This window comes from Rattus norvegicus, chromosome 5, assembly GCF_036323735.1.
Source record: "Rattus norvegicus strain BN/NHsdMcwi chromosome 5, GRCr8, whole genome shotgun sequence".
NCBI lineage: Eukaryota > Metazoa > Chordata > Mammalia > Rodentia > Muridae > Rattus > Rattus norvegicus.
The window spans coordinates 51,824,536-51,852,157 of record NC_086023.1 but is presented as its reverse complement, the minus strand read 5'-3'; the positions used below and the strand labels follow the sequence as shown (position 1 = coordinate 51,852,157).

At 40.0% G+C, this 27,622-nt stretch overlaps 2 protein-coding genes across 7 annotated transcripts in view; both read right to left on the bottom strand.

Annotated features, from left to right (window-relative positions):
• Mdn1 (midasin AAA ATPase 1) overlaps positions 1 to 373 on the bottom strand; it is a 130,904-nt gene extending 130,531 nt beyond the window's left edge. The window contains exon 1 of one of the 3 annotated variants that reach the window (XM_063287901.1): positions 133 to 373. In XM_063287901.1, coding sequence (XP_063143971.1) covers positions 133 to 234 — 102 coding nt within the window. In that variant the 5' untranslated portion in view covers positions 235 to 373. The remainder of the gene's footprint in view (positions 1 to 132) is intronic. The other 2 variants (XM_039110965.2, NM_001427015.1) reach the window with 2 other exon arrangements.
• A 3,151-nt stretch (positions 374 to 3,524) lies between these two features.
• The window catches only part of Casp8ap2 (caspase 8 associated protein 2), a 39,268-nt gene continuing 15,170 nt past the window's right edge, over positions 3,525 to 27,622 (bottom strand). For 3 of the 4 annotated variants that reach the window (XM_006237975.5, XM_006237973.5, XM_006237974.4), the window contains 9 exons: positions 27,475 to 27,543; positions 26,702 to 26,802; positions 26,059 to 26,133; positions 23,154 to 23,269; positions 16,717 to 18,911; positions 11,542 to 14,662; positions 8,185 to 8,284; positions 7,249 to 7,334; positions 3,525 to 4,133 (listed from right to left, as the gene is read on the bottom strand). In XM_006237975.5, the coding sequence (XP_006238037.1) occupies positions 7,278 to 7,334; positions 8,185 to 8,284; positions 11,542 to 14,662; positions 16,717 to 18,911; positions 23,154 to 23,269; positions 26,059 to 26,133; positions 26,702 to 26,802; positions 27,475 to 27,543 (5,834 nt within the window). In that variant the 3' untranslated portion in view covers positions 3,525 to 4,133; positions 7,249 to 7,277. The remainder of the gene's footprint in view (positions 4,134 to 7,248; positions 7,335 to 8,184; positions 8,285 to 11,541; positions 14,663 to 16,716; positions 18,912 to 23,153; positions 23,270 to 26,058; positions 26,134 to 26,701; positions 26,803 to 27,474; positions 27,544 to 27,622) is intronic. The other variant, NM_001107921.1, reaches the window with a different exon arrangement.

The following is a 27,622-nucleotide window of genomic DNA, read 5'->3' as shown; positions in this document are numbered from 1 at the left end:
AGGGCATGCTCTCCACCACCGCCTGAGCGCTGGGCAGGGGGCGAGGAAATGAAAGCTGACCCCTAAAACAAAGGCCCTTTCTCGGGACTCCGCGCTCACCGACCCGGGCCCGCCTCCTTCACCCGTGCTCACCGACTTGGCCAGGAACCTGTTCAGTTCGCCGCTGCTCTTCTCATTCTTGGTGGCGATTAGCCGCAGCGGCCCGGCAACCAGGTCCACAGAGAGGTGCTCCATAGTCTCCGGCCGCGGCCACAGGGCTGCGGGGTGACCGCCGAAAACCCACGACGGCAAGGAGACCCCCTAGAGCCGGCAAGCCGACACACACGTGCTGAAGGAGTCTCGTTGCGTCATCAGCCTGAGGCGGCGCGACTACCACGCCCACATCGGCGGAAATGCGTCACTGCCGCGCTGCTGGTAGTAGGAAGGGAGGCGGAAATAGCTTTTGAGGCTTGTCGGCTGACTGGGGGTCCTTCTGTGAATGAAACAGGTCTCCAAAAGAGGAACTGCGTGCGCGTGAGAACTAAGCGCACAGTGACTTACTCTGTATCAACACAGGTCCTATGTGAACGATATACGGATTCGCTGTCCAAGATTGATTGCCCGTAGAAAAGTGACGTTGTGAGGAAACAGCCCTTGATGTATTTTACAAATACTAGAAATAATTGCTTAATTAAAAAGTTTTTCGAGACAGGGATTCTTTGTAGCCCTGGCTGTCCTGGAACTCGCTCTGTAGATCGGGTTGGCCTCTGAACGCAGAGATCTGCCTGCCTCTGCCTCCTCGGGGCTGGGATTTAAAGGCGTGGCTTTAATGCCTGGCTCCCCGCCACCTGCCTTTTTTGGGGGGGGGGGGGGGGCAGGAAGAACTGTTCAGATGGCTCAGCCGGTAAAAAAAAAAAAAAAAAAAAAAAAAAAAAAAAAAAAAAAAAGCTTTCCCACACAAAGTACTTCAGTAGATAAAAGTTTACTCTAAGTGCACAGAGAAGGGACACTTCTTCCAGCTGCGGTGGCACGTACCATGGACACCCAGAAAGGCTTTCAACCTCCAAAGCAGCAGCCAATGATATATATTTGTGGAGAGTGTCACACAAAAATGAAATAAAATTCAGGAATCCAATCAGATGCAGAGAATGTGGATACAGAATAATGTACAAGAAAAGGACTAAAAGATTGGTGGGTTTTGATGCTCAAAACCGGGGAATTCAGGAGTGTCTTCATTCATACATTTGCCCCATCAACGTTTCTCTTTATTGTGTACCTTTTAACTTAGTTTATTTAATAACTACAACTATCTATGGTTTCATTTTAGAAAGGCAATTGTATTTTAATAATTCGTATAAAGGAAATTTTGGTTCAAGTTATTTTAGTACTTTAAAAATGTTTAAGATGTCTTACTGTCTTTAGTACTTACAAATGTCAGCATATATCTAGATGTATTCTCTCACTTGGTACTATGTGGGTTTATTTCTTCTTTTAAAGATTTATTTACTTAATGTAAATAAGTACATTGTCACTGTCTTCAGACACACCAGAAGAAGGCATCAGTTCCCATAATAGATAGTTGTGAACCACCATATGGTTGCTGGGAATTGAACTCAGGACCTCTGGAAGAGCAGCCAGCACTTTTTTTAAAAAGAAAATTGGGTATTTATTTACATTTCAAATGTTATTCCCTTTCCTGGTTTCCTGTCCACAAACCCCCTAACCTCTACCCCTCCCCTTCTATAAAGGTGTTCCCCTCCACATCCATTCCCTCTTACCACCCCCAACAATCCCCTACACTGAGGGTCCAACCTTGGAAGGACCAAGGGCTTCTCCTTCCACTGGTGCCCAGCAAGGCCATCCTTTACTACATATGTAGTTGGAGTCATGGGTCTGTCCATGTGTACTCTTTGGGTAGTGGTTTAGTCCCTGAAAGCTCTGGTTGGTTGGCATTGTTGTTCTTATGGGGTTGCAAGTCCCTTCAGTTCTTTCAGTCCTTTCTCTGATTCCTCCAACGGTGGTCCCGTTCTCAGTTCAGTGGTTTGCTGCTGGCATTCGCCTCTGTATTTGACATGTTCTGGCTGTGACTCTTCAGGAGTCTGTATCTGGTTCCTGTCAGCATGCACTTCTTAGCTTCATCCATCTTATCTAGTTTTGGTGCAGCCAGTGCTCTTAACAATTGAGCCATCTATCCAGCTTGGTTTATTTCTATTTAAACTTTTTTTGGTCTATTATTTCAGTATCAGCACATCTATTTCTGTCCTCTATATTTCTTAAATATGCTTTCGTTGGCTTCCCTTTGGGAGTTTCTTGACCTGAATTTTTCAGCTTACTCATTCTTTAAAATTACTTTCTTTTTATAAAGATTGGTTGTTAAGAGTGCTTAACATGTTCTTTCAGAGGACTCAAGTTCTTAACTATTGAGCTATGTCTGGAGCCCCTCAGTGTATCTCTCTCTCTCTCTCTCTCTCTCTCTCTCTCTCTCTCTCTCTCTCTCTCCCTCCCTCCCTCCCTCTCCCTCCCTCCGTCTGTCTCTGTCTCTCTCAGACAGGTTCTCGGATCTCATTATATATCCCTGGCTGCCCTGGAATCTGATATATACAAGAGACTGGGCCCAAATTTAGACTGCCTCTGCCTCCCAAATGGTATGATTCAAAGTGTCTGTTGCGGACCTTCATTTTTAGGTGCACCACATGCAGGCAGAAGCCTGTAAATGCCAGAAAGGCCCTGGATCCCCTAGAACTGCAATTACAATCACAAGTAGCCATGTTTTTGCTCTTTGTTTTGGTTTCTCTATGTAGCCTTGCTATCCTGGAACTAGCTCTGTAGACTACACTGGACTTCAACTCAAGAGATCTGCCTGGCTCTGCCTCCCAGGTACTAGGATTAAAAATGCATGCAGCACCACTTTTTGGTTCCTGAGCAGCCATCTACTTGCTGGAACCCATAACTGGGTCCTCTTCTAGAGCAGTGTCCTAGCTGGTTTTATGTCAACTCAAAACATGCTAAAATATGAGAGGAAGGAACCTTAACTGAGAAATTGCCTCTATTGTAATTGGGCTATTAATAAGTCTATACAGCATTTTTAAAATTAGTGATTGACATTGGTGGACCCAGCCAATTATGATTCCAGCCCAAACCAGGCTGAGCAAGACATGAGGAACAAGCCAGTAGTTTTCATGGCCTCTGCATTAGCTCCTGCTCTAACTACTTTTGATGATGAACTGTTATATGGCACTGAGTGAAATAACCCTTTCCTCCCCAGCTTGCTTTGGCCATGGTGTTTGATCTACAAATAGTAACTCCAAGACAAGCTTTTAACTCTCATCTCTCCAGCCCCCCAGTTAAAAAATATTTTAAGTGTAGGATTATCCTAGTTATCATTCTTGCTTTAAAATCTTTTCTTTCAATTTAATGAGGCCACCCTCAGTAACTGAGCTGGTTACACTCTCATTGTGAAATACTTCTAAGAGTTCCCCACTCTCCCTTGGAATTTTAACCTCTTGAGACGTCATCTAAACACCATAAAAGCATACTAGTAAAAATAAAAAGGACTTTACATGTTTTTATTATACATGACTAACTGAAAGGAAAGTTTATACAAAATATTTTATATAGATAAAAAAACCCTTTGGCTAGCAAAGCCATTCATGTGCATACATACACTCAAGACACATACAGTCATAGTATTTTACATTACAATAATTATACATATATACAAATATACTATTTAAATTATTTCACAATTTTCCAAAATGAGGCAATTATAAAAACAAAAATGAATAGAAAGGTGAACTAAATAGTCATTACATTTAAAATGCTACAAAATTGTTTTTTAAAATCTAAAGAAGTTATTTCATCCAATATCAAAACTAAGGTTTCAGTATTACATTGAGGTTGCTTTTATTCTTTCATTTGATAACAACTTTTAATGATTAAAAATAAATATTCTGACCAATAACAGGAAAGTGAATCAGACTGTTGATCTGAATAAGCCAAGCACAATGACCAGGAAAGTAAAAAAAAGGTAGATGATCATCTAGTCACCAAAACTGAGACAAAACCTCCACCTAGTTCCCCATTTAAAACACGAGGAATCGAAGCTTCTTTGTAGAAGAATTATCAGTGAGGCACCATGAAATCCAGCAACTCATCTGTAATGGAAGAAAATACTGACATTATAATTGAGATTTTTTTTGAGACAGGATTTCTCTGTGTAACAGCCCTGGCTGTCCTAGAACTCACTTTGTAGACCAGGCATGCCTCAAACTCACTTATTGGCCTCCAAAGTGCTCCTGGGAGCAAAGGTGTGTGCCACCATGCCTGGGGGTTTCCTGGTACACCCACTTTCATAGTGTTACCTTCTAAATCAGCTAAACTTATAATACTGGTTTATACAGAATCAATGTGCTAGCCATGAATGTACTAATTTTTGTTCCCAAGAATTAAATGAAGCTATAATGGTAGGGATCGGAAGGGGAGTAGAATCAGACATAGCTAAAAATGAAATAACCCACAACACACAAAATGTGCTATTATACTGGCCAGAGGATGGACTGAAAAAAAAATAAATAAAAAGAATACTATTTTAAAAGAACATTAACCTAGAATAAATAGGGTTTTGTTAGTTTGTTTTTTAACTTTTTGGAGATAAGTCTTATGTAGCACACACAGGATGGCCTTAAACTTGTTCTGTATCTATTGCCTAACCTTTCTGTCTCTTACTTCCCCAGGAGTTAGGACCTAACATAAGCATGTTCTTTTTTTTTCTTTTTTCTCTTTCTTTTAGAGAGGGTCTCATCATGTAACTCTGGCTGGCCCGGATTCAAAATATCCTGAGTGCTGGTGTTAAAGATAAGCAGTACAAGCCCAGCTAAAGCTAATTCCTTTTTTTAAAAAAAAAAAAATCAATTTTATTTATATTGGTGTTGTGTTCTGCGTAGGCATATCTGTGTGAGGTTGTCAGATTCCCCCAGAGGTGGAATTACAGACAGTTGTGCACTGCCATGTGTGAGTGCTGGAATATGAACCTGGGTCCTTTGGAAGAGCAGCCAGTGCTCTGAACCGCTGAGTCATCTCTTTAGCCCCTGAAGTTAATTTCTAAAAGACAACAATGCCATTGCACGACTTATACTACTGTTTAAAAGTTCTTTAGAGTAAGTTAGTCCTTGAAATTGTCTATTATTTTTAAGTCTTATATTCTGAATTATACAAATTAAACTTATAGAAATTAAATTTCACAATAAAATACTAAGTATCTTTTGAAGATCTCACTAGCATATTAATTGCTTTACAAGGACATGGATATTAAAAGATCAGACATAGTAGGAACTAAATTAGTAACTCAAAAAATAATGGCCTAGAAATGGAAAGTAATAACTCAAAAATATTTAGAGCCCTTCATGTAAGATATGTATTCAAATGTGACTCTTTCTTACCACAGGTATTTATTTATAGTGCAGGAGGAGGAGGAGGGAATGTTGTGTGTCACAGCATAGTTGGGCTCAGAGGAAACATCCTAAGTAGAAGCTGGGTCTCTCCTACCAAGTGGGGTCTGGGGATCAAACTCAGGTCATCAGGCTTGGCAGTCAGCGCCTCTATCTACTGCGCTATCATAACAACACCCAAAAAATTTCCATTTAGTCTTAAATCAAGCTTAATTCAAAATTGGATTTTGTCTGAGGTAGTTTTGTTTTGTGAGACAGTATTACACTGTAGCCCAAACTGACCTTGAACCATGCAGTTCAAGGTGGCAGCAAACTTGAGCAGATCCAACTGCTTCAGATTCCCAAGTGCGGGAATCACATGAATGTGCCACCATATCTAGTTTTAAAATTTAATGCTTGCATTCAATTATTTTTGATGACAAACTAAAAAATACAATGATACATTAAATACTATGGTAGTTTTCCCTTCCATAAAAACTGGAGATGGCTAACTAGTGAAGCGCATTTACTGCTCTTGCAGAGGACTCAAGGTCAGTTCCTAGCACCAACACTGGGTAGCTTAAAAGCACCTATAACTGACTGCAGGCAATTATGACATTTCTGGCCTCCAAGGACACTGGCACTCATGTACAAACCAAACACAGACACACAAGCATACATATAATAAAAATAAAAGGAACCTAAACAAAAAGAGCCCACAAAACCCAAGATACTCAACTGTTTGCGGTGTTTCAGAAAAAAAATTGCTGATAATTCAGGTATCATTGCTTTAATCAACCCACATAACATGGCTTAAACCAAAGAAACCCAGGAGACATGACTTCAAACACTACGATAGTTCACTAAAGCCAATCTTGTCATGTATAGAGATGACACAGATTCATGTCTAGGAATATATGTTTTATATTAAAACAAATACAAGCGGCTTGATGGCTGGAGAGGACTCAGTGGTTAAGAGTATTTGCTGCACCAGACATGGTAGTATACAACTTTAATTCCAGGAGTGTAGCCAGAAGAATCTCAGTGAGACGTGTGGGCCAGCCTAGTGAGTTCCAGGACAGTAGTAGGGCTACAAAGAGAGAACCTGTCTCAAAAAGAAAAAATTTTCCTGCTCTTTTGGAAGATGCAGATTGGATTTCTAGAACCAACAGGGTAGCACAACTCCAGTTCTAGCGGATCTAACACCCTCTTCTGGCCTCCTCTGGTTCTAGGCATTTGAATGGTACATATACACACATGTAGGCAAAACATCCAATAAATACAATAAAAAAAAAAAAGGGAGGCTGGGCATGGTGTCACACATCTTTAATCACCAACTCAGGAGACAGAGGCAGGCAGAGCTCTTGTATTCAAGGTTAGGCTAGCTGGTCTGTACAGCTAGGCCCAGGGCAGAAGATGCTACATAGTGAGACCCTGGCTGTGTGCGTGGAGGGGGTGGGGGTGGGGTGGGGGGACGGACCAGATTGTATAATAAACCTAGTGGTTAAAAAACATTGCTCTGTTTTTTATTTGTTGTCTATAGAAAAATGTTTTGTGATGAGGTATAGTTTAGTGGTAGAATAGTTGTCTAATAAATACAAGGCACTGAGATTGATCTCCAGCACTATTGATAATTAATTATTATAATGGATTTCAGCAATTAACAACTTATCTGCAAACACTAAGCTGAGAGGCCAGCCCTACTCATCTGGTCTTCACTGGTGCTCACTACAACAGCCCTGCAGATCAGGAAACATTAGCTACTGTAAGCATCTTCACACCACTACTGTGATCTCCAATGATGAAGGCTGTGACAAGTACAAGGACAGGGCCTAGCACTTACAGCATTAGCATCCTGCGATGGACCCACTACTACCTGCATTTTGACTTCTCAAAAAGCTTTTTCAGTTGCTGGAACCTCTCTGAAACCTGAAAAATAAAAAAAAAAAAAACTATTACAAATATATTCATTTTTAAGGCTGTGATGACTACTTTCATAAAACATACAAAAGAATTATCCTAAATAATAGAGACATAAAATAATGTTTAGAAAAATAAAACATCTTGGGGGCTGAGGACATATCTCATTTGACAGGTGCCTGGCATATGTAAGGCTGGAGTTTAATCCCTTGTACTACATAGACTAGGCATGGTTGTGCACGCCTTTAGTCCCTGGTATCTTTAGGGAGACAAGAGAATCTTTGGCTCTATAGTAAATTCAAGACAAGCTCGGGCTCCTCAAGCCTTGTCAAAGTCAGTCTGTCTATACACACACACTCCTTTTGCTTTAATTCTCAATACAAAGATCTTATTTAATTAATAAAAAAACACCACTATCAAGTTCCTTGAAATGAAATAAATATATGGATGGGGGATTGGGATAATTTTTGTCATTTCTTATACAATCAGGTGGCTGAATACTACAGGAAGCAATTATTTTTAAGCAAGTTAGCCAATAAACAGCTTTTGTCTTTTAATAGGTTAACAATTAAATGTGGTGCTGGGTAGATAACTGATGTTTCTAAACTGTTTCATAAATAGAATATACTTTGAGTTTTATATCAACTTTTAAAGAAAAGTAGATCATGTTGGGCATGGGTTTTGCACATCTTTAATCCCAGCACTCAGGTAGTATAATGATCAAAATCAAGATCAATGGTAGCAATCAATGTGGCTCTGGGTTCAATCCCCAGCATAAAACTAAGTAAATTAATAAATCTTAAGTAAGTCCTATAGCAATCACCTGTGATCTAATCAAAATATAAGAACTGGTAAGTACCTGATTTGGATTTTTATTCAGTTTGACAGCCAAGTGGGTAAATGTTTTCAGGGACGGCATTCTTTTCTGACATTCCAGTAAAATTTCCCTGTCGTCATTTCTGAGGAGGAAAGGTTGTTATTTAGCTATTACATTGATATAAAAAGATAATAAACCTGACTGCTTTCATATCTTTCAACAGGTTCCCACTTTTAGTAAAATGTATATTAATATATATACATGCCAAAACCAACAACACTATCAGTGACCCATATTTTCCCAAAATTTCTATAGTGAAGATACCAAATAATTTTTAATCTCTCCTCCTCCTTGCTCTTTAGGTCAAGAAACAAGCTAGGTCTTGGTAACCTTCACAGAGAACCTCTGTCTCCACCATGCTTCCACCCAACTTATTTTTCTATAGAGAAAATAAATTTTAAAAAAGTAAAGTATATACTAAAATTACAAAATACTTACTTAGCTTAGGTGTTACTTAATGTTTTTTCTTTTCTCTTTTTTTGGGGTGAGAGAGGGTCTTTTCTATATAGCCCTAGAATTTTCTATGAAGACAAGACTGTACACCTGAATGCTGGGATTAAAGATGTGCAACAGCCGCACCTAGCAAAATCTACTTTTCTTTAAAACTTCACATAAAACTAAAAGTGCATTCTATTTATAAGACAGGTTAGAAACACCCATTATGCACATTCCCTACTAAACCGTACTTATGAGAATTTCTTTCCAAATGAAAGGTTTTTTCTTAAAAAAAAAAAATAGAAATAGCAAAATTGGAAATAATGCAACCCAGTGTGGAGTTTTATGATCTTCATACCTGGGAAGCAGAGGCAAGGAGATTCTAAGCATATGCTACAGTGAGACCTATTCTAAAGGCAAACCAGCCAGCACACGCCTTTAATCACAGCACTCAGGAAGCAAAGTCAACTGGATCTATGAGTTCTAGTCTAGTCAGGGCTACACAGTGAGATTATATCTGAAAACCAACCCAACATACTATAAATAGCTTGATTAAGACTAGTCAGTCATTCATACCACTGAATAAAAGCTATTATTCTATTCTATACCATAGCTAGTTTGTGCTTAAAAAAAAGAAAGAAAATAGAAACTTTAGTCAATTGCTTTTTAAATTGTGTTGTGTGTGTGTGGGGGTGTGTGTGTATGGGGGAGGGGGGGAGGAGGGAGAAAGAAGGAGAGAAAGACAGGGAGAAAGAGAGAGAGAGAGAGAGAGAGAGAGAGAGAGAGAGAGAGAGAGAGAGAGAGAGCACAGAAGCTCAATATTCTCAGAAGCCAGAGACACTGGTTCTACTGGACCTGGAAGCGTGAGGCAGCTGATGTGGGTGCTGCGAACCAAAGTCACATCCCATATAAGAGCAAGTGTTTCTAACCACTGAATCATCTCCCCAGCCCCACTTTGGACATTACTAAAGAAATCAATCCTTATCACCCTGTACAAAGCTTAAGTCCAAGTGGATCAAGGACCTCCACATCAAACCAGACACACTCAAACTAATAGAAGAAAAACTAGGGAAGCATCTGGAACACATAGGCACTGGAAAAAATTTCCTGAACAAAACACTAATGGCTTATGCTCTAAGATCAAGAATCGACAAATGGGATCTCATAAAACTGCAAAGCTTCTGTAAGGCAAAGGACACTGTGGTTAGGACAAAACGGCAACCAACAGATTGGGAAAAGATCTTTACCAATCCTACAACAGATAGAGGCCTTATATCCAAAATATACAAAGAACTCAAGAAGTTAGACCGCAGGGAAACAAATAACCCTATTAAAAAATGGGGTTCAGAGCTAAACAAAGAATTCACAGCTGAGGAATGCCGAATGGCTGAGAAACACCTAAAGAAATGTTCAACATCTTTAGTCATAAGGGAAATGCAAATCAAAACAACCCTGAGATTTCACCTCACACCAGTGAGAATGGCTAAGATCAAAAACTCAGGTGACAGCAGATGCTGGCGAGGATGTGGAGAAAGAGGAACACTCCTCCATTGTTGGTGGGATTGCAGACTGGTAAAACCATTCTGGAAATCAGTCTGGAGGTTCCTCAGAAAATTGGACATTGAACTGCCTGAGGATCCAGCTATACCTCTCTTGGGCATATACCCAAAAGATGCCTCAACATATAAAAGAGACACGTGCTCCACTATGTTCATCGCAGCCTTATTTATAATAGCCAGAAAATGGAAAGAACCCAGATGCCCTTCAACAGAGGAATGGAGGGGCTGGGGATTTAGCTCAGTGGTAGAGCGCTTACCTAGGAAGTGCAAGGCCCTGGGTTCGGTCCCCAGCTCCGAAAAACAGAGGAATGGATACAGAAAATGTGGTACATCTACACAATGGAATATTACTCAGCTATCAAAAACAACGAGTTTATGAAATTCGTAGGCAAATGGTTGGAACTGGAAAATATCATCCTGAGTGAGCTAACCCAATCACAGAAAGACATACATGGTATGCACTCATTGATAAGTGGCTATTAGCCCAAATGCTTGAATTACCCTAGATCCCTAGAACAAACGAAACTCAAGACGGATGATCAAAATGTGAATGCTTCACTCCTTCTTTAAATGAGGAAAAAGAATACCCTTGGCTGGGAAGGGAGAGGCAAAGATTAAAACAGAGACTGAAGGAACACCCATTCAGAGCCTGCCCCACAGGTGGCCCATACATATACAGCCACCCAATTAGACAAGATGGATGAAGCAAAGAAGTGCAGACCGATGGAGCCGGATGTAGATTGCTCCTGAGAGACACAGCCAGAATACAGCAAATACAGAGGCGAATGCCAGCAGCAAACCACTGAACTGAGAATAGGTCCCCCGTTGAAGGAATCAGAGAAAGAACTGGAAGAGCTTGAAGGGGCTCGAGACCCCAAAAGTACAACAATGTCAAGCAACCAGAGCTTCCAGGGACTAAGCCACTACCTAAATACTATACATGGACTGACCCTGGACTCTGACCCCATAGGTAGCAATGAATATCCTAGTAAGAGCACCAGTGGAAGGGGAAGCCCTGGGTCCTGCTAAGACTGAACCCCCAGTGAACTAGACTATGGGGGGAGGGCGGCAATGGGGGGAGGGTTGGGAGGGGGACACCCATAAGGAAGGGGAGGGGGGAGGGGGATGTTTGCCCGGAAACCGGGAAAGGGAATAACACTTGAAATGTATATAAGAAATACTCAAGTTAATAAAAAAAAAATAATAAAAAAATTAAAAAAAAAAAAAGAAATCAATCCATCACGTTTCTTATTTAGGATGCAGTAGAATCCCGGGGAAATGTTGGATTAGACTGCCCACGTCTCATTCTTTTCTAATGATTTAAAACATTTCAGAAAAGTCTTACCTTGTCCATGAAACTATAATTTCTCCTTTCTTTTTGATAACATTTTTTGCAGAAAGGCTTCCTGGAAAAGTAGCAAGTGGTGCTGTTGAGCCCTTCACCTCTGGGTTGACCTCTGATGACAAGGATGTGTCACTTACTGCAGGTTCCCTCTTCTTGCTGCCATGCTTTCTGTGAGCATCACCAGTTCTATCAGAATTAGGACTAAGTCTCTTGGTCTTTTCACTACTTAAGTCCATGTCCTTTCTTTGCTTTTTCTGAGAAGAGTGACTCACAGCAGGACTGTTCTTTCTCTTCTTGTGACCATTCCCCAGAGTCTCAGGCAACTCTAAACAATCCGACTTTGATGGAGGCTCTGACTTTAAAGTGTGTCTCTTTACTTCAAAGGAGCCAGCAGACTCTGAGGTCAAGTCAATACAGGTTTCCTCAACAGTACATTCTAAGGAACTGTTTACCTTCCCCACTTTTCCTTCTTTGTGGTTATCGTCATCTATACATATTACCTGGCATCCCACACCTTCAACAGTTAACACAGGTTCATTACTTTCGTTTTTACTCTCATTTGAAACATCATGTGTCAAATCAATAAAAGCATCTACAGCATCATGCTGTAACGAAGTACACGTTATCTGTGCATCTTGATCTAAGTTGGGTTTAGAATGTTCCAAGTGATCGATATCTAAAACTGTTACATCCATTAGCTCCAAGCTTTTAGTCTCAGTAGCTGGATCTTTTGTTAGATCTATGTGTGTATTAGGAAGATGATCATCAACAGAGTGTGCATTTTTTTCCATTGAAGGCAATTCTTGAAGGCTCTCAGAAACTTTTGGTTCCCATACTTGATGCAACTTGAAGCAATCATCAACCACTTGATCACAATGAACCACCTTATTTGAAGCATCTTTAAGAAATTCGTATATATCTGGAACCTGTGTTTGTACTATAGAGTTCTGATCTTCATGAGTTGGTTTGCTCTTATCAATACTTTTGTCGGAATTTTCCAAGTCTTGGACAGGGTTTAAAACTGTACTCTGAAACAGGGTAGGTTCTTTCTCTGCTGCCCCATCAGCTTCTTTTCCAGTTCTAGGCAAAGGTGTCAACGACTCCTCAGCTACCATACCATGTTTAAGGCCAGGGGAGGTAGATGGTGTTGCACGCCGTATTTTCACAATGAAATGATCATTGGACTTTTCCATAATGACAGCATGCATGGGAAGATTAGGGTGGTACTGAAAGCCTGAAGCAACAGACCGGCTTGTCCATGAGGAACAGCTTGACTTACTGCTTGAGTTATCAGACTCTAGAGCTAAGTGAATGTCCTGTTCAGATGCATCCTCTTCCTCAAGCAAAGCATCCTCACTAAAATGTGCACTAATAACTTCTTCAGGAGTTGAAGTTGACAAAACTTCAGGCTTTAAGAAACTCAAATGGCCATCTGACTTCAGAGGTGACGGTACTGTTAAAGAGACCGCAAGATCTTCTAAGAGTATGGAAGAAATGCAGGGCTTACTCTTTTCTGAGCTGTATACATTATCTTTACTTAAAGCAAGGTTAGAAGATACTTCAAACATACAATTTTCATCTAACACATCAGGATGAACTGGCAGTGAAAGCCCTGAAGATAGAGATGGGCCCTTTTCAGATGATAATAAAGACCAATTATCATCACTGATCACCTTTGGACAGAGAGAAGCCGCCTCTGAAACTAGCTCTTCTGTTGTACAAGCTGGTGCAGACTCACACTTGAGGCTCTCTAGCAGCTGTTTCTCTGGAGTCTTTAATTCCCACTCCGCTTTTTCAGTGCCACCTGTGTCCAACAGATCAGAACCTTGTAGCAAACTTTTAAATATCTCACCCATCTGTGCGTCACTCACTAAGTTAAAAGTAAGGCTGGACGCCTGCTGCTCGGTGAGGATCTCAAAGCCCCGCTCTGACTTAACGCAGGCGTGCTGTGCCGCCGGTGTCCCCTCCTCCACATTGCCTTCAGTTTCTCCTGGCCTGGGGGTACTCGGGCAGTTCATTCCCAGAAACTGCTCTTTACATTCAGAGTTCTTTGTATTATTATCAGTGCAAGTGCTAAAAGTTCTTTTCACATCATGCTTTACTGTAGTAGTATTGGTTTTATTTTGGTCTTGATGTTTTTCTTCAAATTTTTCACACCCCAGTGAAGATTTAAAATTCACAGTATTTTCTGATTTTAGCACTTTTTCTCTCCGTATTTCTTTGTTGTCCATTTTCTTCTTCTGACAATTTGAATGTTGGGCTCTCTCTTTATATTTTTTTCCAAGTTTTCCTTCACTACTGTCATTTTCATGCTTTACAGAATCACAAAACTTTAGTAGGATTTTTTTAAGTTTTTCAAACAAATAATCAAGTTGTTCATCCACAAACTTCCACAATTTTTTTTTCATATCTGTTTGTTGTTGTTCAAATAAACGGTCAACTATGCCATTCTTCTTCACTTGTTTAAGGTTAGATTCTATAACGTCACAAAGACTCTTCTGTAAAGTACTTACTGATTTACAGATCTTAGACAAATCAAGGTATCTAATTAGTGATGTGAAACTCAAAATTGCCGATTCAATAATTCTATGAAATTGTGTCAATGAAAATTTTATCTTGAATTTCATGTAATTTTTCCTTACATGTTTTCCTAGCAACCGTAACATATGCATAACTTCCCATACGGAGGAGGGTGCAAGAATAAGCGGAAGTATTTTTTCCAAGCTGGAGATGCTCATTGTTTTACTTTTCCTTTCGGTGTTTGAGGGTCTAGATTCATTTGATCTTTGGCTCCATGTGATTCTGTCCCGAGGGAGTTTTACAACTGTCCTCCCGTTATCCTTATGCACATGCACAGTGCTCCTCCTGCTTCCTGGGCTGATTTTACCTGGCGGCACTTCAGTAGAAGTTCTGGGTCTTGCACTCTTTTCCAAACGCTTTTGTGCTACAGATTCTTCATCATCACTTCTAATTTCCCCTTCTTCTAATTCATCTACAGACAAATTCTTACAGGATTCTGCTTCTGAACATTTGTCCAATTTGGGAACTGGTTTTTCATTTTCCTTATTTAGATCAGACTGACTCTTGAAGGTAGAAAGAGTTGAATTGGATGGAAACTCATCTGTGGAGAATAATAAATTAAAATCACATGACCACTGAGTCTTAGTCACATTTGACATTTGCATCCTAAATACAACAAACTAATATTTTAATAATATTAACTATTTCTCCTTTTAAGGCAAAATGTTAATGCTTAATACTTAAGTAATTTCTACTGACTTTCATCTCTTGTCTTACAAAGAATTCAAAAGGTGCTAGGGTTGTGATTCGGTGACAGAGCATTTGCCTAACTTGATTCTCAGCTTTGGGAAAATAAACATCTTAAAAGGTCAGTTAACTGACAAGTGTGTCATCTGAATAATTTTTATTTCATTTACCAGCATCACCTCTTCTGTGCCATTTGATGACTGTTTCTGAACAATGAAGTATATATGAAATCTAAGACTATAGCTCAGTATTAGTAGAATACAGGCTTTGAATACTCAAGGCCCTGGGTCTAATATTCAACCACAATATAATAGAAGGAAGTATGTATGTATGTATGTATGTATGTATGTATGTATGTATGTATGTATATGTGTGAAGTAAAGATGATTTGAAATAATTTGTCCAATCACTCCTTTTTAATAAAAACAGTTAAACTGAGCATGGTAGTATGCAAGTACAATTTTAACACCTAGGAAGCTAAGGCAGGAGGGTCACCACCAGCTCAAGGCCAACCTAGGCTAGACAGGAAGAATTTGTTGAGGAGTGGGAAGGGGTTAGAGAGACCAATTAGTGAATAAACTGCTTACCACTCAAATGTGAGTTTGGATCCCCAGCACCAACACAAAGCTGTGCAGGTGTGGCAACCGCCCACAATCCCGGTGTATGGGAGGCAGAGTTAGGGTTTGCTGGCAATTCACTCAGCTAAACTAGCTCAAGTATTGAGCTCTGGGTTCAATGAGATTCAGTAAGAACAGAGAGAGATTGAAAAAGACATACCACATCAACCTCTGGCCTCATCCTAGTATATATAAATATGAACATATGTACGTTTGGACACTACCAACATGTATACATATAATAAAAACCTTTACACAGTCCAGAGCTGGGGTACAGCTCAGCAGGAATGCACAACTAGCACAGAGGCCATGAGCTCAATTCCCAGCAGCAATTAAGAAATGTTCATAAACTTTATCTTAAGATAGTCTTCCATCAAGCTATTTGTAAATGATACGCACTGACAAGGGAAACCAGTTTTCCTCAGTGAAGTTCACTGGTGTAGCATCTATACTCCAGGTCAGGGACCATGTCCAGAAGTAGTTGCCTAACACAAGACAAACTTTTTGGCTCTTGGGTTGTTTTCTTGGGGGTCGGGAAGTGAGGTGGGGAGGCTTTTTGTTTCAATTTGTTCTGTGGAGTTTTTTACTCTTTTTTTCTTTTTTTAATGATTTGTGTTTTTGCAGCTTTGGGGAGGGTTGTAAAGAGAAAAAATATAAAGTTGGGTGGATAAGATGAGGAAGATCTAAGGAGTTGGGGAGTAGAAAACAGGATCAAAACATGTTACATAAAAAATTTAAATTGTTTAAACTTAAAGGTTCAGAGTATGCGTCTAGTTTATACCTGGATGTTTTTTAATATTAGAAAAGATAGCTCAGGAGCTGGAGAGGTATCTCTGTGGTGAGAGGCAGGCACTTAATGCTCCAGAAGACCAGGATTTACTTCTTAGCTCTCACATGGCAACTCACAGTGAGAGGAGATCCAGTGCCTTCCTGTGGCTCCCAGGGCACCAGACATACACTTGATGGACATACACACATGTAGGCATTTATACATACACATAAAGTAAATCTAAAAGTCAGGGAAGACAAAGTAAGAGAGTTTGCCTCAACAAGCCCAGTGGCCTAAGTTCAATCCCTAGACTCCATGTAAAGGTGTACTATTGTCCCAACTCCAAGACTGTCCTCTGGCTTCCTTCCACAAGCAGTCCTCAGCACACACAAACCCTACACTTCACATATATATGCAATCACACAATGTAAAGAGTCATTTTTGTAATTCTCCAAAGCACTTATTTTTTGTTGTTATAGGTTGACAAAAGGACAACTTATAGAAGATAACATAAACTATTACCTTTATGGCTGCTATCATACAGTGGAATTGTACATGAGCTCTCCATGCTAAGAACTTTGGATACCGGTCTCACTGGACTATTCAGAGGGCTGATGGGTTCTGGAATAGGTCTCAAATTATTAAAGTCAATACTCAAAACTGAGTTATCATCATCTTGATATACCGAGTTTGATTCTCCAGTATCTATTTTGTGGTCAATCAACTCAGTCTTCTGTGGTGAAGGTACAAACATCTCTTTAGGTAAACAAGGCTCCAAAGGAGAAGATTTATTCTCAACCTTAGGTCTCTCTTCAAGAGAAGGTTCAAGTTTAGGATTATTGTCTCCCGAACAGTTTACTGGTGAAATGCTAGGTTCTTCAACCACAGGCTCCAGATGGCTCTCACTGGCTGCTGCTGCTTTTGGTGAAAGAACCACCTTTTTTTTCCCACCTTCAGAAATATCACACGAATTTATATCATCATGTCTTTTGGTGCCCAATTCTTGGCTGAAGTCTTCAGAAGCATGTTCTGGTAATACACGCATCACCACAGAAGCAGCTGCCCTTGCACCAGCACATGTCTCTTCCACTTCCATTGATTGGACCAAACATCTTGCTTGCTCAATTTCTACAGGTGCTGGGAAGGAAATTTCCGTGCCACAAGCAAGCAGTTCACAAGGCACAGTATTCTCAACAGATTTAAATAACAATCTATTTTCTTCCTTCACTTTATTTTCTGGAATGCTGGTCCTGGGTTGAGATGTTGCTGAAAGAGCCTCCTTTGGCTCTGGTAACTCTGATTTGGGTTCCTCTCTATCTTGTTCACTGACAGAAGGAAGACATGCCACTGTTTCAGTCTTCTCCAAGGACTGTGAGTCACACACGCCACTGGGCTTGGGAACACCAATTATTTGATGCTCGTTATCTTGACAAACAGGCTGCTTTTTAGCAGGAGAAAGAGTTAAGTTCAGCTTCTCCATGAAGCTTAACTTTAAGTCCTTGCCCTTTGCTTCATTTGGCCCATTCTCCACTTTCATTGTACACTCTCTATTGTCTGTCCCTTTAGAAAGCTCGCTGGTAGAGACTGGACCTTTACCGTGTTTCTGCTCCGTCTGTCTCTTTCCATTAGCAGTACTTTTCTTAGTGTCTTTATGAGTCCTTTGCAAGTGTTCTGGAGGTGATTTTTTGTCACTTTTCACATGTCTACTTTCTTCTTTGTTTTCTCGTTCTCTTTTCCTCCTGTCCTCAGTTCTATGTCTTTCTGCTTTGAAAGGTGTATTTTCCCACTGGTGTGCAACACTGACTTCCTTGGAGTGTGGGTATTTGCTATTTCTGTTGCTTGAAAGAGAAGATGAACATCTTCTATCTTGAAAGCCATGACTGCTCATGCCTCTGTCTCGTTTACCATCTTCCCTTCCCCTTCTCTCTTCTGGATGATACTTATTGAAGCCATAATATTTCATGTCATTCTTGGAATGAGGAGGTAATGCACGGTCCACTCTTCCCCGATGCCCCTGCTCCTCTCCTGCTGGTTTAAACTTCACATCACCTTTTCTTTCTGCTTTGTCCTGAGACTGAAGCTCTTTTCTGTGTGTATTTTGTAATCTTTCATTTTGTCTCTCTAGATTTTTGTCATTTTGAGGTTCCACTCGAGTATGTGGCCTTTCTCTGGAAGTTTCTTTTTCCCAAGAAGAGGCACTGCGCTCGCTTTTATTTCCCAAACCAGTGCTACTTTTAATCTCTGAAATTTTGTTCTCAGCCCTTGCTTCACTGCTTCCATGTTTCTCAGGGTTTCCGTGTAGTCTGGAAGCAGCCTCTTTGTCCCTTGGCTCGCCATCATTACAGCTGCTATTCAAGTCTTTCTGTGTTCTGTCAGTTCCTCTGCTACCTTGGCTATGTCTGACGCCATTCCTTCCTCTTCTATTATCTTCATTTGAGTTACCTTCACTAACCTGGTAAGGAGAACGTGACCAGACATTGTTTGTACAATGTTTCTCAATACCCGTAGACAAGTGCAAAGAATTCTGTGCTTCAGAATGTGATTTCCCTTCCTTTTCCAAGTTTGGTTGTGAAGTGTTAGGATGTATATCTTTCTGAACATCACTTTTAACTCCATGATCAGTCTTTGAACAATTGTCCAAATGGGGAGATTTGGATCGTGAATCTTTTGTTCTTGCAGTTTTATGGTTATTTCGAAAATGTGGAAACTCAGACAATCTATTAAGATACAGGAAATAACAAAAAAAAGCAATGTTAATCGATACTTAGTAGCATTCTAGATTTTACTCACATGACATCTTTCAAATTTAAGAGCATACATACTGGCAAAACCAGTAGGAGCCAGAGATTTGGGCTGGGCTGTAGCTCAATGAGAAAGCCATTTACTAAGCATGCAGGAAACACTGGGTTAAAAAGCAAAGACTGTATCCATTTCCAACTAAACAGACCCATTCTTAATGCAAGGAACTCTCTCATTTGCTTTTGCTTGAAAGGAACTCTACCCCAGCACCTGCCAGTTCTCTTTGGACTCAGGACAGATATACAACTCCCAAGTCAGCGCAGCACACTTAGCAGATACACAACCTGCAGCTACATACATACCTCATATCCATTCTGTTATGTTTGAATTGTACTGTTCCCATCTACCCCCAGTAAGCTTACACACTGAGGTCTTAACACACAGCATCTCACAATATAACCTTATTTGAACATAATAAATTACAAAACCAATACAGATCCCACCTCAATTAGGGATTAAAGTAGTAGCTCGATGTTGTAGCCTTTGCCTAACAAGTATGAGGCCCTGCACTCAATCTCTGGCATCAGAAAAACAACCAATTACTAGAACATACCTCTGAGACAACTGGGGAAATGTGACAAAAAGCTGTAACCATAAAAGAAAAATGTAACTAACCTTTGCTAAGAGATAGAACTCTGTTTCTCAATAGACATAAAAAAAAGGAGCAACAGGCAAGTCATAGAATGAAAGATTTTTCCAATTCATTTACCCAAAGCATGCCGTGTTCGGGTAATGCACCCCACACTTATCAAACTACAGACTCCTAAAAGCCAGTGCTGGGTCACACCTTTTAGTACAGACTACAAAGTACTGCCACTCAAAGTTTTATTTTAATCCTATTTACTTATTTTCCTGAGTTTGTTCATGGGGGGTGGGGGGGATAACACATGGAAGTTGGTTCTCTGCACCACGAGGATTTCAGGGAGGGAACTCACACACGTGGCTTGACTGCAAGCACCTTCATCAGATAAGACATTTTACCAGCCTTCAAAGTTTTACCTTTAAATATGCCTTCACATTGTACATTTCCCAGTACTCACATGCTTTATTTTTCTATTTATATTTGCTGTATGTTAATATTTCAATTTTGCTCCAGTAAATGTTAAATTTCTCCTAAATGCTAATTAGTTACTTGTTAACTCACAGTATATTTGATAGAATATTTATTAAATAATACATATCTACATTAAACAAACTAATACTAAGGTTGCACACACATACAAACACACGCATGCCCACACGCACACAACTTTTCAAGCCAGGTGTGATGGCAATGTCTTTAATCTCAGCCCTCTGGAATCAGAGGTAGGGGATCTCTGTGAACTCCAGGATAATCTGGTCTAACACAGAATTCCAAGTCAAGGCTAGATATAAACAACAACAAACCAAACAGCTTCTTTATTCAGGAACCACTGGGAATGACTTAGGTTAGGAAAAGCTTAAGTAAGGTAAAATAGTCCACACAATGGTAGTCTTAAGTCACGCAACAATGATCTCCAATATGCCAGCCTACATACAAGGAAATGAAAAATGCTGAATCTAAGCAAACGCATTTCTGCTTCATGAAACTTATACTGCAGTAAAAACAGAAGAGACTAAGCAAGGGATCTCATTCATTTGAATAACTACAATACATAATCCCACAAAAGAAACCTGATTTGGACAGAGAACAATAAGTATCTCCAGCCAGAAAGGGGCTAATTAGGGGCTAGAGAGGTGCTCAGTGGTGAGGAGCACTGTCTATTCATCAAAGGATCTGGGTCAGTTCCTCAGGACTGAGGACAGCAATCACAACAACTGTAACTCCACTCCAGACACCGTTTCCAGGCCTCTGCAGATACCAGGCACACACATGGTCTATACACATACACATTAAAAACTATTAACAACAATAAAAACAAGATGGCTATGCCAAAACCAGAGGGTGAAGAGACAGGCAATCCACACAGTAGAGAAGGGACACCCACAAAGGAAAGGCAGAACCTGGGGTACCTGAAAGAACATCAGAGTCATGGTATTCATGCAGAGGTAAGCACAGGCAGGGCTTAGAAATAGTTGGGTCTATGCTGCAAGGGACCAGAGAGGAAAGTTAAGATACTTGTCCTTTCACCCCCAAGATAAAAAAAAGCTTCTAATACATTTTAATCAAGAGAAGAGCATAAGATGACTTTTGTTCAGGTATGTGCTTCAGAAAACCAGAGGCAAAAGAAAGCAAAGCAGATGCAGAAATGAATGTCAGCACAATAGATTACTGCTGGTTTACATGGACTAGGGGGGCTGCAGCATGTGAATAAATGAAGAGAAATAAATACACTGCCAGTTCACAGGGGCATAAGCATCAAGTGGTGGCTTTAAGGAGTGGTTGAGAGGGAAGCTTCATAGGCAACTGATGATGTGTTATAGTTTGCCAAAAGTCTTGGTGTTATTAACAGCAACTTATTACAAGTACTCTAGTGTCAGCAGTAAGTTAAATGTCACCCACTTCCTAGAAGCCTGGCTTACACCAACGGAATAAACACCAAAATAAATAAATAAGCTACAGAACAACGGGAAAGGCTTTGTGGCAAAACATTCTAGATAAATTTTGAAAACCCTTTAAAGACGCTCATGTGGGTATAAAGTATGCACACACACACAAATTAAATTGGCCTAGCATGCAGGAGACTGTTCATATGAAGAAACTGAAGAAGAATGAAGCAGAGACAGGAGAGATGGCTCATTGGTTAAGAGCACCCTACTGCTCTATTTGACGACTAGAGTTCAAATCCCAGTACCAAGATTGGCCAGCTCACAAGTGTCTGATGCCCCCTTCCAACCTCCACAGGCACTGGCAAGCACATATACAGATAAAATAAATCTAAAAGAGGAAGAAAAAAGGACAAAGGCTTGATCTTTGAAAAACCAAGACAGAAAAATGAATCCCAGGAAAATAATTAAAAAGCATCACATTACAAATGTAATTATAGAAGGAGATTGCTTCAAAGCAGGAGGGTAATGGAGTTAAACAAGCCACATGAAGATAATCTAAATGAAAGGTTAGAAACTATTTGATGGATTTATGGCACTATCTGATGATTAAAAGTCAGATAGGATGCAACTCAAGAGTACACGGGGGCTGGCAAGATGGTTCAGTGGGTAAAGGCACTTGCTGCCCTGAATTTAATCCCTGGAACCCACATGATAGAAAGCTCTACCATGGACTATGCACTCTTTACAAAAAGGCGCCAAGGGCTCAGTGGTGAAGCACTTGCACAGCCCTGAGTTCAACTTTCCACACCACCCAAAATCAAAACTACAACAAAAACATTACAAAAGCAGAATTTGAAGTAGGGTGTGATGACAAAGCAAGAGGATAAACAGAAAGTCAAAGCCAGCCTTAGATACCCTATCCTTAAAAACAAAACACAGTCCTTACCCTATGCTTAAAAGCAAACCAAAACACGACTGAAAGGGAGGAGATGGTAGCAGCAGGTTTAAACAATAATTCTTTCACTTCTGTTTATGGGGAAGATGGGGCAGCCATAGATACAAACTCCCCTGGACCAGAAAGTCACCCTGTATTAAAGAGTGAGAAAAATTAACAAAAAAACCCACTCGAAAAGGTTACTTATTAAAAAGGTTAAGGGCATTTTCCTCCTGTATTGTCATTTAAAAACTGCTTTAGTGTACTGATTTGGGAAGGAAGGGAGGGAGGGAGCGCAAGCATGCTAGAGCACCCTGTAGAGGTCGCAGTGCACTTGTGGGAGTTGGGTCTCTCCTAGCATCTGGAACCCAAGGATTCATCTCAGGTCAGCAGGCTTGGCTCCAAGTGCCTTCCCTTGCACAGCCTTCTTTCTTTCTTCTAGGTGTTCTGGGCAAATGCTTCACTGAGCTACTTCCCCAGCCCTGCTCTCCCGGTGTCTCAGTTTCTGATGTGACCAGCAGAACTCAACACATGCACAGTGACTTTCTCTCGTAAGCAGTACTAGAGCAAGGCCCCAGTGTATTTTAGGAACTGTGTGACAATGTTCTATCAGTAACCATAGATACCACTATAAATCATTAGCAGAGTAGTTGCCATTGACACTAGGACCATGACTCTCTAATGAAACACGTATTTCATCCTTTGACTCAAAGTAAACCATACTTTATGTGACTGGGGAAAGGTAACATACACACACCTTTGGTGAAGATGATTTATCTCTTCATCCTTACGGTTTATCTCCACTCTGGCAGTTTTGATAAGTGCTGAGATATTCTTCTTAAGAGACTGGTTTTCATTTTTTAAGTTCAAGTTCTAAAACACAGATAGGACACATTAACAGACCCAAAATGTATAGAACTGTCAATACTACTCCTTGTAGTTGCCAGTTGTTGTGAGTTTTTAAAGACAAAGCTTGGCTACACAGCCCATGATAGGCTTGAACTCGCTTGATCCTCCTACCTCAGCCTCCAATGTGAGGAATGGTGCACGACACCATACCCAGCTTTTTATCTTATGTAATTCTGAGAAGCAGCTCTCTAAGAATTAATTTCCCTACTGCTCGGATGCAGAAGCTGAGATTCGGAGACAATAACCAAAACCAGGAAAGAACCACCTAATAAGGACATGCTTCAGGCAAGCATTGTAAAAGCTGTAACACAAGCACCAAGTTCTGCCTGGATCATTACCCTGAAGTTTCAGTTTCAATAACTAAGTAGTTTTAATAACGAAAACATGATTTGCCAGGTATGGTGTGGTGGTACACTTTAGTCCCGGCACTCAGGAGGCAGAGGCAGGCAGATTCTCTGAAAGTTAGAACCAGCCTGGTGTACATAGAAAGTTCTAGGTCAGTCAGAGCTACAGTGAGACCACATCTTAAAACAAAAAACACTAAGAAATGCTAAGCATTGTCTATTTAAAAAACTAAACATGCTAAGATGTTAGCTTTCAAATAAACAAAGAACCTAGAGCTGGTTCTTTCAGGGAAAGGAGAATCAAGAGTTTACAAAAAAGTAGACAGAATACTCTCACATCCTTTATTTTTTGCAGCACAATCACAAAAAGAACCATTCTGACAACTGTGAATCACCATTTTTTTTCAAACAAACAAACAAAACAAACAAAACCCCTTAATCTTTGTTCCTCAAAACTATCTTCTTTTAGCTGTGTGTGGTAGTGCAAGCACTTGGGAGGCAGAGGCAGGGCCAGACTGGTCTACACAGGAAGGTACAGGCCAGTCAGGGCTGCACAGTAGGACCATTTCAAACAAAAGAGAACTACCCTCTTTTAAGCCACCCACTTCTAAACTTACCACCCAATTATCAATTCATCCAATATATCGGATACGTTAATGTCATTTTAACTTTGAAGCAGTTTTCCTATAATCCTTTCTAATCAAGAAAAAATTAAAATAGCAATGACAAAACATTTTCTAAAGTGGAGAGGTATAGACATGGCCAAGTTATATTGTCTGCATGTAGGAGATTGTCAAAGAAATGGAATTTTTACGAATACAAAGAAATGTCAGATGCTGCATGTTTAACTCACATTATAGAGACCCAGGCCTTGGGTTCGACCCCTAGCAAATAGAAAAAGAACTTCATAAGCTGCCAATACTTTACCACTTTAATTGCTAATGCTCCAAAAAATAGGTTGAGGGTACACTTCAGTGGTAGACCCTCACATGCACAAAACCAGAGTATTAAGCTTTTTTAAACAATGTACATTGGTGTTTTGCTTTCACAAAATGTCTTTGTGAGGGTGTTGGGCCCCCTGGAACTCCTTAGAACTAGAGTTACAAACAGTTGTGCGCTGCTACATAGGCACTGGAAATTGAACCTGGAAGGACAGCCAGTGTTCTTAACATCTGAGCCATCTCTCTAGCCCCAGTATTAAACTTTTAAAATGCCAAGATTTTAGTATTTTAACTTTAATTATAACTTTTTCTTTTAAAAGGCGAAGTCACACTGGGCAGTGGTTGCACATGCCTTTAGTCCCAGCACTAGGGAGGCAGAAGCAAGCAGGTCTAAGTTTGAGGGCAGACTGGTCTACAGAGGGAGTTCCAGAACGGCCATGGCTATACAGAGAAACCTTGTCTCAAAGCGGGTGAGGAGATACTCTTACTATGTTAATCAAGCTGGCCCTGAATCCCATGGTTGAGTGATCCCCCCATCCTAGTCTCTTAAGTAACTTGAACTACAGGTACTGTGCTTTAAAAGATTCTTATGTCTGTCTGCCTGTCTGTCCTGGGATCAAGCCCAAGTTTTTATGTTCTTATATTGTTGAGGTTCAGAGTTGCCCCCACAAACCACACCAACAATCATCTCAGCCAGACATGTATGGTTTACTGAACACACACCTAAAGACTGATCGGCCAGAAAAACGGTTTCAGACTTGGGGGCTGAAAGCTACATATTGGACATTTCTCAGGGCCAGCATATAAAGGATAAAACACAAAAACACAATGAACTCAAAAGCAAGTGCAGGAGGTACTGCAGGGTGGTAGGCCCTGACTTGAGCCATTTTAGATGTAACAGTTCATAGTGACCTTTAATTTGATGGGAGTCTAAATGAAGCTTATGGTTGTAGATCGTCTTAAGATTAACAAACCTCATAACATACAGAACATAACAGGCTATGTGGTCAACATGACCTGGCTGAGTCAAGCTGACTTGTAGGAATATTACAGCAACAATATGAAACAGCTGGTGGTCATGGAACAAAATGGCTACAGTTATGCTCGAGGGCAGGCCTCAGCAATATAAAACAAAGGGCTGCCTGGGAAGATAACTCAGTAAAGAGCTAGGCACACAAGTGTGAGGATGTAAGTTTGATTCCTTAGAAGTCACATGAAAAGCTATCTTGGGTTGTACTTATTTATCATCTCAGCACTGGAAAAATGGAGATGGGTGGATTCCTGTGGGTTGCTAGCATGCAGCCTAGCCTACTTTGTGAGATGCAGGCCAGTTAGAGACTATGTCTCAAAAGGCAAGGCAGATGGTGCCTGAGGTACAACACCCAAGGATATCTCTGGCTCTATATGCATGTGCAATCAAGTGCACTCTCACACATAAATGTTAATGAGGAAGAAATAACCATGATACCTGTGTCTGTATTTCCTTAAATCTTTTCATCAGATCTTTCATTTGCTGCTGACATTTCCCATATTCTATCTGCAACTGTAAAACACAAAAGATTAATGTAAGCATTACTGTACTCTCTTAGCTTAAGTGATGTAAAATTGCTGTTGTTTCCTAGACAGTGTCTCCAGATGTAGGCTAGGCTACTTCACTATTGAGCCTCCTATCTCAGAGCCTATAGGCAAAATACTGTGCCTGCCTAGATTATTGGCTTTTAAATTTCAGCCCATTCATGGTACATTTTGATAAGCTTCATAGTGTAACTCTGAACCTTAATGTTCAAATATAGTTAAAAAGAAATTTGTGGCATGTAAGTTTCGGCACATTACATAACACACAACTTAATATAAATCATGAAAAAAATATATTTCACTGACAGTCTACTATAGTTTTTTATATAAGCTCAGTCAAATAAAATTATAACTGAATTTAAATATATATTTAGAAAGTATTTCTTAGAAAAACAAATCAGAGGCAGAAACTGCCTTAAGTACTCTTAATTTAAGAACTAATCCCTAAACACAGACTGTTCAATAGTAATCTGTAGCCATCTCTTCAGGAGCTACAAAAACAAATAAATGTTCTCAACGGTAGAGACAACTCATACGTCACTGTATGTTGCCTCCTTTGCAGTTCCTTCTTCAGTCAGGATCTCTTCATACAAATCCAGACAGTTTCTGAACGACACGCAGGACCTAGCAGTACTGTCTGAAAACAAACAAAACCTTACATTAGATACCTGTTAGATGTTGTGAATCCATTTTATCAAAACATTTTAGTAAGCATCAAGAATATCTTGTTATCTTTATGTTCTACAAGTATATCATTATTCTTTGTGTTAGGTTCTTGATGCTGCATCTGCCTCAAAGGGTTATTACGTTTCTCCTTAGCTACACAGCCTATACTGATCTCACAGAATGCCGCACTGTATAAAGTAGCTGTTCCAAAGAACCCAGAGTGATAATTATCTCTGTTACAAAACAGACAGATCTGACTGTGGAAAAGCTCTTAATTGGACATGTGTGAGACTTCACTGCCACTCTTACTGGGGTATTTGAAGACACAGTAACAGTCCTCTCTGTGAGAGGATAGGCAGAGATGCATATCCTACAGCACCAGTTGCCATTTCAATGGTGTGAAATACTGTTGTACAAAACCTAATTAAACCTGAGTCACAAATTAATAACATTAGTAAATACTAATAATTAATAATATCTGTGTTAATATGTTCTGATAAAGCTTTGGGACAAAAAGTAATTATCTCGTGGTAATTACAAAGACATTATTTGGGAGCTGTGAAGTTACCAAGAGTCATTAACAATAAAACAAACACAGCAAACCAATCAAACAAAATCAGACTGTTCTATGAAATTTACATACCAGAAACAGTACTGTCCAACCCAGCATATATGTCCAATGAGCCTTCATCATTATTTTTAAGAGGAGAGGCTGCAAAAATAGCAAAGATTAGTTAAAATGGGCTTATAGGTTGAGGGTTTTTTTGTTTGTTTGTTTGTTTCAATTCCTA